We start from the raw sequence: 10,740 nt of genomic DNA on the forward strand, positions 1-10,740 counted from the left end.
TCAAGGTGAGGTGAGTGAGATATTTTTGGAAGCTTCTTTGAAACATTCCCAGACTCAAACTTGAATTTTATAGGGAAGTCACAAAGTAGGATTTAGTGCTACATTCCTATAGTTATTAATAGGTCATAAATATTTTAATTGAATACATTTTGAATTAAAATTGCTCCCTTGGATAATTCTCATATGATATATAACATCAATGAAACTAACCTAATCTCTTTCCCAGCCACTAGCCTGGGGACGAGGTTAAAACTAACCCAAACCTCTTCAGTATTTAAATGTGCATCACTACGTTTCCTAGTTTTTTTTTTTAGCACCAGTCATTAGATCTAATGTTCTGGCACAGATATCAAGGCCTCCTGAGGATTGGAGAGGAATTGGGTTGTATCCTGCAGGAGAGAGGCTGCCCCGCCCCATCCGGTCAAAGATGCTTTGGGCATCTCCCTGCGTCAGAGGCACCTGTCCTTGCAGTCACCTGGCGGGGCTAAGCTACACATCAAAGCCTCTTACTGCTCTTATCTCCTCAGCAGCTGTTTATGTGTTTTAGGTCCTTTTAGGGTATATTCCAGAGGACAGATGTCCCTACTACCACTCTCACGTATACAACTGGATTTACTGTACTTGCTCAACTGAACCTACCCCTCAGGTAAGGATACCTCCGTGTATGGCTTAGTTGGACATATCAGGGGACACATTAAAAAGGGTATATGTAAGCCTAAGTATCTTTTAAATTGTCTTTGCTAAATTGACCTCAACCCTTCGGTATGTATTATCCAACACTTACACTTATTAAACCTTTATTTAACCTGGAAGACCCATTAGTCAGAAGACCTCTTTCTCAATTGAGACTTGATAACTAGAGACAACCTATCTCTTCTGAGGGTGTTCCAGTTAAAGTGATTTTAGTTACTTGTTTGTCCTGGAACTGAGGATTGGATCCCTGCTGAGTGGAAACCGCACGTTCCTGCTGATCCCATCAGGTAAAGCTGGACTCCTACTGGGTTCTTTACATGTACCCCTCATCTCCTGTGAACCTCTGGTTCTCCTTAATTGGGATTTTTCATAATTTGGATATGGTACAACCCTACGCAACCAACATTGTGAAACTAGCAAAAAGTGAGAGAATGAGGGGAGAAATGTAAAGCATAGGCAGCATGGACATGGTGAATAAAGAGTTTAAAATACTGTATGAATGTGAGTACATGCAGAATATGGCTGTGACAGGAAGTTTTTTAAGTGTGCAGTCGCAATTTAGAAATGACTCATGTCAGACAAAACATTATGGACAAAACAGACAATCAGACTCTTGTTCTCTTTATATATCTTTATCTTACACAATATCTCAAAATCCAAATTTACAGAAAAGATTAACTCTCAATATTACAAAGGAAGAAAATAGTGGTCACACAGAAAGTAAAAATATGACAACTGATAAGACTTTTTGTATCCACTGCAAACTGACCAGTATCTCTATCTGCTCATACAGGGTATGCTGATTTAAACTGCCAATCTGATCATCTTTTGCTCAAAAAAGTACAGAATCTTCTTCTTTTAAGTGCTCCCAGCACCTCATCTGGGCATTCAGCCCACTGTAACCCCTCAAAGGACTACACAATCAGAGTTCAATCTGCCTCGTACATGAAGCAGACATATAACCCGATAGCAACACTGATACATAACCGATAAATGTTCAAGTCTGTGCTGTATAGATTTGAATGCATGTGGCACCGCTCTGCCGGGACGTGTATGGGGACACTACAGTGCCCGGGTCCATGTGTCCCCCCTCAGGGGGCAGTGTGAGAGGGGGCTGGGAGGGACAGCTAGGACACCGGTTCCGCTGCTGCCTGATTTAAGCTGCCATGAGAGAACGTATGTGACCGATTGACTGGGTGCCATTAGGCATTGATAATGTGTTTTGGATTAGAAAATTCAGTTGAATTGAGCAGACTAAGAAGAAATTCAGATTACATATATCTTTGTGTAGCTATCGGGTTGCATGTCCACTTAACACAAGTTGTGGAGTCTAGCAAGGACATAGGGGTAAAACTATTAGACATGAGGATAGATAAACTATGTTAGGCTTGATGGTTTCAGGGTAGGTCCATAATTTTTCATGGAGAGTATTGCCGGGGAGGGAAGGGGAGATTCTTTCATTATTTCATTACAATTTCTTCATATTCACAAGCCCAAATTCATGTATACTGTACAGATCTTTTGACAACCCAAATATATTTTTCATAATTTTTCTTTAAAAAATATACTCTGATTAACATATATACAGAATTATTATGGACAGGATATACATTCACATTTTTGAGTTTGGTTCTCACTTCATGTGAGTAGATTAGTTGTTCACTTTTCAAAGGGTGTGTGCATGTGTCCATTTTTGTGTCTGTGTATGTATGAGTGTATGTGTCTGTGTGTTGTTTCACTGAGAAGATGTCTCTCTCCTCTCACTCCTTCTATTTCTCTTTGAGCTCCCGTCAATAGGAAAAGCCCCTTTGGGTGGGACCCTTTCAACTCACAGTGGCCACCCCCTCCTCCCCCTCCCCCACCTGGTTCCCTGCACCGACCAGGCCCTTGATCTTTGTTATGACGTCTGCCACCGTCTCCTTCACACTCTTCTCCAGGAGCCAGCCCTCGCTCTCACTCTCCGGGTTCTCTGGATCGGCCATAGTCTCCAGAGAAGTGGTCAGGTACTGTAAGCCTACCATCACTACTGCCTGAGGACCAGACAAAAAAGATACGTACATCACTGACAGAGCCTTTACACAGACACTGCAAACATCAAACAATCTATGGCCTCTGAACCACCAGAGAGCTCTGCTACCCATTCTTGTTTAGATTTAGAAAACAGTGATTCCAAATGTATTAATCACTGATCTAATTCAACATTTATTTATAGTCACTAAGGCTTTCCACTGGGCACAGATGTCAGTTCAACGTCTAGTTTTGATTTACATTTGTTTGAGTTGTCAGCTATCGTGAGTTCAACATGAATTCAAAGTGAAATCAACAAAACATGTCACCATGTTATTGGATTTAGATTAAAAGTTGGATGAAAAACAGACCAAATTCCCTTACGTTTATGACTTTTTGCAAATCCAATCAGTTTTCCACGTTGATTCAACATCATCACATATAATTTTTTTGTTGAAATGACATTGAAACAACCTTGATTCAACCATTTGTTCCCCAGTGAGTTGGATTTGAGATAAAATCTCCCATTGACGTCAATTGGACATCAATCAATTGACAGTTCTCAAATTTGGATTTGGCACAAAATGCCAATTTAGTGTTGTTGTTTTGACCCAGATAGCAACCCAGTTAGTGCTCTGTCTGTCAGTTAGTACAGTGAGATCCTGCTTTTAGGAAGGCTACCTGTTGGTCTCTGCTCTGGCCAGATTAACCCCTCTAAGAAACCCTGATCCTCCCTTACGCGTATATCACACCCACACAGTGGTGTAAAAATACTTTAAAGTACTACTTAAGTAGTTTTTTTGGTTATCTGTACTTTACTATTTATATTTTTAAAAACTTTTACTTCACTACATTCCTAAAGATAATAATGTACTTTTTACTCCATACATTATCCCTGACACCCGAAAGTACTCGTTCAATTTTGAATGCTTAGCAGGACAGGTAAATGGTCCAATTCACACACATCAAGAGAACATCCCTGGTCATCTCTACTGCCTCTGATCTGGCAGACTCACTAAACCCAAATGAGTGTTGGCGTGAGTCCCTGGCTATCAGTAAATCAATAAATAAAAACACGTCTGGTTTGATTAATATATGGAATTTGAAATTATTTTTACTTTTGATACTTAAGTATATTTGAGCAATTACATTTACTTTTGATACTTAAGCCTGGGCAGATAGATCAGACACTAGAGGTCTACTTGAGATATCCTTTTGGCATGTCATTTAGATGAAAGTCAAGTGAGTGCTAAGACCAACCTTGTAATGCCATGTTTTAGTGCCTGCTTGCAAGAAGGGCAAAGTTATGGTGGTAGTTAGGCTTGGTGTGTGCCCACTGAATATATTCAGGAGGGTTGGCATGTGTGCCCACTGAACTGGTCAGCTGTGGCCAACTTGGACCAGCTGAACCTCTACGTATACTCACTGAGCTAGATACTTAGAAATGGCCACCTTCTACCAAATGGCCAATAATGGGAAACGTCTTTTATTATTTATTTGTAATCCTCTTCTCCACACCACTGGGCCTAGCCTACTCTACTACTTACCTACATATGCCTTTAAGACTGCAATTGAATCAAATCAGCTAATCAATTAGTTTGTCAGTCCTGCGTGTGATCTTTAGCATATGTAGCCAGCTACCCTCTGAAGTGAAGGACATTGACAGGACATCCAGAGAATGCCCCCAGCCATTTCCCTTCCATTTCCCTATTCTTCTATTTCTCACCTCCAGTATGATGTACAGTAGCATCAGGCCCCCGATGCTGTTCATCATGCCTCCGTAGTAGGCGACAAGGGACTCGCGGCAGCCCCGGGTCCAGATGTTGAGCTCCTCGGTGTGGTGGTCGTAGTCATAGTGGGCTGAGTTGTTGGTCAGTTGGTGCTGGATGCAGGGTCTGGGGGAGCCAGGGTTGCAGCAGCTGAATGGAACACTTTCCATCAGAAACTTCCCCTCCACGTTGCTCAGGACACGGCTGTGGAAAGGCCAAGAGAGACACGTCAGACCCGTCACAAGCAATGTCAGCCATGTCACACATAAAGTATGTCATTCACGTGACAGGTGTACATCAGTGCCATAACACAGACATATGAGGCATTGAGATTGAAATGATGCAAGGGAAGTTATTATGAATGGTGAACCCATGCGCCTCGGTAGGAAGAGTGCTCAGTCCCCTCCTGTACTCCCTGTTCACCCATGACTGCATGGCCAGGCCAGGCACGACTCCAACACCATCATTAAGTTTGCTGACGACACAACAGTGGTAGGCCTGATCACCGACAACAATGAGACAGCCTATAGGGAGGAGGTCCGAGACCTGGCCGTGTGGTGCCAGGATAACAACCACACACTCAACGTGATCAAGACAAAGGAGATGATTGTGGACTACAGGAAAAAAAAGAGGACTGAGCACGCCCCCATTCTCATCGACGGGGCTGTAGTGGAACAGGTTGAGAGCTTCAAGTTCCTTGGTGTCCACATCACCAACGAACTATCATGGTCCAAACACACCAAGACAGTTGTGAAGAGGGCATGACAAAGCCTATTCCCCCTCAGGAGACTGAAAATATTTGGCATGGGTCCTCAGATCCTCAAAAAGTTCTACAGCTGCACCATCGAGAGCATCCTGACTGGTTGCATCACCGCCTGGTATGGCAACTGCTCAGCCTCCGACCGCAAGGCACTACAGAGGGTAGTGCGTACGGCCCAGTACATCACTGGGGCCAAGCTTCCTGCCATCCAGGACCTCTATACCAGGCGGTGTCAGAGGAAGGCCCTCAAAATTGTCAAAGACTCCAGCTACACTAGTCATAGACTGTTCTCTCTGCTACCGCACGGCAAGCGGTACCGGAGCGCCAAGTCTAGGTCCAAAAGGCTTCTCAACAGCTTCTACCCCCAAGCCATAAGATTCCTGAACAGCTAATCATGGCTACCCAGACTATTTGCACTGCCCTCCCACCCCCACCTCTTTTACGCTGCTGCTACTCTGAATAGTCACTTTAACTCTACCCACATGTACGTTACCTCAATTACCTTGACTAGCCGGTGCCCCCGCACATTGACTCTGCACTGGTACCCCCCTGTATATAGCCTCCCTACTGTTATTTTATTTTACTGCTGCTCTTTAGTTATTTGCTTTTATTTTTTTTACTTAACACTTTTATTTTTAATTTTATTTTTATGCATTGTTGGTTAAGGGCTTGTAAGTAAGCATTTCACTGTAATGTCTACACCTGTTGTATTCGGCGCATGTGGCAAATACAATTTTATTTGATTTGATTTAAACATAAGGTAACAGCTCATATGGCAAAGTATGTGATCTTAACTGGCCACATGTCAAGTGTCAGTTCAGACTAACTGTATGACTAAATCATCAATCAGCTTTTGGCAGCTTTATCATATAGAGGCCTTGGCTGACAGGAGAAAAGTTGGGATTGCTTCAGGCTATTATTGACAGGTGAAGAGTTTAAACCGGGTTCATGAGGATCCTCTTGATGGGATCATTTGTGAGTGAGAGAGACAGCAGGTATCTCAAGTAAATTAACATATAAACACACATGCTTAATGCACACAGTCAAGTGTACTGTACATGCACACACGTATACATATGCAAATGAACTCACTCAAATGCATTTAAACATGTACACTATTATACATGTACTATTCAGACATTACCACCCACTTGCAAACATATTCTTGAATTACTTTCTCAATGTCCAAATCATCCATCCTAAATATTCTAAAATGTATTGTGTAGTTACTTATAGATGATGAAGCATGAAAATGCTAATATAGGTACCGTTGACTTGCATTGGATTTGTGCCAAGAATACCTAAAAGATAGTACTTGAAACAGTGGCCAGGTAAACAAAACCAAAGCATGGATTGCTGTTATACCTTGTCCATAGACTGCTTACAGGGTAAGGAAAACAATGTGTAATTTTGTCATTTGGGTGAACTATCCCTTTAATCAATGTCTTAAAATCAGAATCTAAATCTACTAAATATAGTATCAGTTGCCACCAAGACACAATATTGGGGAGAGAGGGGGGTAGTGTGTTTGTGTTAAGTGTCGGAGTCTATTAGTGAGAGTTAACTGCCGTCTTATTATGATTTAGGGGGACAGTAAACTCTGAAGGACGTGGAATTTAGATCCAGGGAGATTATCTACTTATCAGAACCTGGCACATGAGCCTGACTCCACTTACACTGGTATCCTCTGCATCCCACTTAGACTTCTTTAATTCTCTCTACATTTATCCTGCCCTGACCCCCTTTAAGGTACACCCGTCCACCCCATGAATATCACAATAAGTGTTGGTTTAAAAATGTTAATAATTGAAAGTAGTGACTAATTAAAATAATTGTTTTGTATGTTTTTACATTAACTAAGTTGTCACTACCATACACTAGCAACAGCAAGCGCTACCTTGTCCCATTTGCTATCCCCAGCTTCCTGCACAAGATCACAAGAGACCACATGGGTAAAGATGGAGACTATGGTCAGGAGTGAGGAAAACTCTTATGCAGCAGCAATGTTGGATATGTTGCATAAGACTTAGCATGAATTGAACAGTATTTATTTCCTAAAATAGCCTTTCTGTCAATCGAAGGCCAAGGAGTTTTGGTGTTAAGGCAGAGTTATTTGTTCTGGCTGACGCCCAGAGACACTGTCAACAAGTCATTTGCTTACTTTTACTTTACATGCAATTTTTTGGCCTATCTTGGCCTTCTGCGTACCATGATCCACCCAACATTGCTCTACTGATTTCAGTACTCACTCTTTGATTTCATCGTTGCTGAAGTCCAGATAGCGGTTGCTGATCCACTGGACCTCAAACCAATCCCTATAGTTGTTGTTACCACAGCAGCGGAACTCGATCTGGGTCATGTCCAGCGTCCTCTTCATGAAGCAGCGTCCAGGTGTATCTGTATCCTTGTAGTATTTTATTCCATTCTTCAGACCCTCAGCCAGGGCAAAGTACAGCTGGAACTGCATGCAGAAGCACAGCAAAGCTGTGAAGAACAGGAGGATGTTGAAAGCAAAACAGCCCATCAGGTAGCCCTTGACCATGGGCTTCCACTTTACAAACTTCATAGCATCCAGAGAGTCGTGGCACACCTTGCCGCCAAAAACATTTAGCCCACAAGCAGCTAGGCCAACTAGGATTAACAGGTTGGGCACAAAATGGCTCTCGTTGTTGTCCATCATCTCACTCCTCTTCCGGAGCTCGATCTTAAAGAACAGCCCCAGGCTGAAGACCAGGATGCCGGTCATCACTGCCAACCAGTACATGAGCCACAGGCCCTGGGCAAGCTTCACCCGCTTGGGCAAGTCAAACTTTACCTTCATCAACACCATGCTTACCTCAGAGTGTATGCTATTCCGAAATCAAAACTTGGATAAAAAAAAAAAAAAAGATACAAATTTGAATATACAAAATATTCAAAACTATTTGTTTCAATGTTTTTTCTTCAGTAACAGTTAAGACCTCAGTTGACCTTAGGCAACGATGTTCCCGTGGAGAGTTTCAGTTGGAAAATTGTAATCTGTTCCAGAAAGGAGCTGCAGAATGTGTTTTGGCAAGGGTTCCCCTCTTCATATCCATTATGACCACCCTCAAATCAGGAAAGTCCATAGTGCTGGGTGGACAGAGGAGTCTGACACCAAATATTATTACAAAATATTCACATAAAATCCCCCAAAATGACAGGATAGCGGGCTACACAGCTATTCCAGGTGGATCTTTTTCCTGCAAAAGGAGGTAGCCAGGCGAGTAGCAGAGTGATCGAGACACAAAGTTGCAGTACGTCATCCTAAACCCTGCTAATCAGCCCTGATCCCATTTGCAGCAGATAAGCCCTGGGCTTTAATCTCTTGTCTTACCATGTAATTGATTTGTTGCTTAAGCGTCAGCTTCCTCCATCACCTGCCTGCGCTGGGCTGCACTGGGATGGGAAGACCTGGGAGATAGTATTGTGGCTGCAGCAACTTCCACCTTGTTAAGTGTGAACCATTGGGTGACAGTGCGAGTGGTGTTTTAAGAGTAAGACTGTACTGCCTCAGGTGTTTGCCAAAATAGCTACCTAATAGACCAATATTGGTACAGCATACACTGAGGGTACAAAACATTTCCATGACATAGACTGACCAGGTGAATCCAGTTGAAAGCTATGATCCCTTATTGATGTCACTTGTTAAATCCACTTCAATCAGTGTAGATCAGGGTTCCCCAACTGGCGACCAGCGTGTGGTTTTATTTGGCCCCCCAAGTTTCCTGGGCAAAAAAAACAACAACGTATTTTTGGGTGTGTGGAATGTTCATTGTTGGACATAAAAGACAAAGAAACACCAGGAAATCAGCTCCAAGTGATTTTAATTTAAGAAATCTATTCCCAAGTACTCCCACGCATAATAGAGAGACACGTGATTGTATACAAATGTTAGCAATGTTTGAAATTGTTATGTTTTAGTCAAACATTATATCTGTTTGGGCTTCTTGCGGTCAATTTGCAGTCTACAAATGATTTGTAATTGTGTTTTGGCCCCCCGACCATCCGCTCCAGAATTTTTTTTGCCTGCGGCTGAATTTAGTTGATGATCCCTGGTGTAGATGAAGGGGAGGAGACAGGTTAAATAAATATTTTTAAGCCTTTAGACATTAGACACACAGTTTCCTGTGTGTATCAAGAATGGTCCACAACCCAAAGGACCGCCAGCCAACCTGACACAACTGTGGGAAGCATTGGAGTCAACATGGGCCAGTATGCCTGTGGAACGCTTTCGACACCTTGTAGAGTCCATGTCCTGACGAATTTAGGCTGTTTTGAGGGCAAAACGGGATGAAACTCAATATTAGGAAGGTGTTCCTAATGTTTTGTACACAGCATTTTGGTGCAATTTTCACAATATGTGGTACAAAAATTAAAACAGATCATCAAAATGGCTCATGTTTCAAAACTCTAAGACAATTTTCAATTGACTGAGTTCAACAAACAAATTCACAAAGTCACTTGTTCACTGCACCAAATCACTCTTTCAATTTGGATACATATTCAATCTAAATATCTGCTTTTCAAAATGCACTATTCACTTTACTTTTGATATGATTGTCTTGTCATTTGTTAACAATACAACAAAATATCACTTAATCAAACTGCTCACACTGATAACTACTGATGTGATGAGATGATGTCGAAGGAGTCAGGAGGGTAATTCACAGAATAACAGGATTTATTCCGCAAATACAGGGTTACGCAGAAATGCGTCAAACACTCTAGTGCGCAAAACAGGCGCACTGGAAAATACAAGGCACACAGGGAATTATCCCGGCGATATAAAATACACGGAGCTCCACCGAGCTTCACTATCCTCCACAATAAACAATCACACACAAAGACAAGGAGGCAGAGAGAACACTTATACAGGTACTGATGAGGGATATGAACCAGGTGTGTGTAATAAACAAGACAAAACAAATGGAATGATGAGATGAGGAGCGGCAGTAGCTAGAAGGCCAGTGACGACGAACGCCGAAGCCTGCCCGAACAAGGAGAGGTGGCAGCTTCGGAGGTAGTCGTGACAACTGAGGCAAAATGATGTAGTGCCTAGTTAACTTATATAGTTTGATAACAGCTGAACACTGTAAATATCTATATTTTACCTCATAAATGTATACATTTTACATCAATTTATGTTGGAAGGTAAAACCAAATCATATATCGATGTGGCTGTAAATACTACGTCATCATTCTCCATCAGCGAGTGTGCTTCAATAGGAAAAAGTGGAAAGAGTCACTTATGTGCTACCATTTGGAACTATAGTGGTGTACAATGCACTGCTGAATATATAACAATATATTCCACTCATTATCTGAATTTCATTGATACACTGTAAGCTGATGGATTTCAAGTGGAGAGACAGGCATAGAAAGTCATGTAGAAAAGATGATCTTGTACAATGTTGCATGGGGCACAAATGGCAACAACACTGTGCTACATTTTTACACTAGCCAACTGCTTTGCAATATCCTATTTCTGAT

The 10,740-nt window shown here is 42.1% G+C and overlaps 1 protein-coding gene across 1 annotated transcript; it reads right to left on the bottom strand.

The window, feature by feature from the left end:
- Positions 1 to 2,516: 2,516 nt before the first annotated feature.
- LOC311110788 (peripherin-2-like) lies at positions 2,517 to 8,059 on the bottom strand (the record flags this gene model as incomplete). The annotated part of the gene is made up of 3 exons (XM_084153352.1): positions 2,517 to 2,723; positions 4,427 to 4,673; positions 7,479 to 8,059. 3 exons carry the CDS (start codon positions 8,057 to 8,059, stop codon positions 2,517 to 2,519), a joined length of 1,035 nt encoding a protein of 344 aa, XP_084009478.1.
- Between the last annotated feature and the right edge of the window lie 2,681 nt (positions 8,060 to 10,740).

The sequence above is a fragment of the Coregonus lavaretus genome (genome assembly GCF_964263955.1).
Source record: "Coregonus lavaretus genome assembly, chromosome: 36".
In the NCBI taxonomy this organism is placed as follows: domain Eukaryota; kingdom Metazoa; phylum Chordata; class Actinopteri; order Salmoniformes; family Salmonidae; genus Coregonus; species Coregonus lavaretus.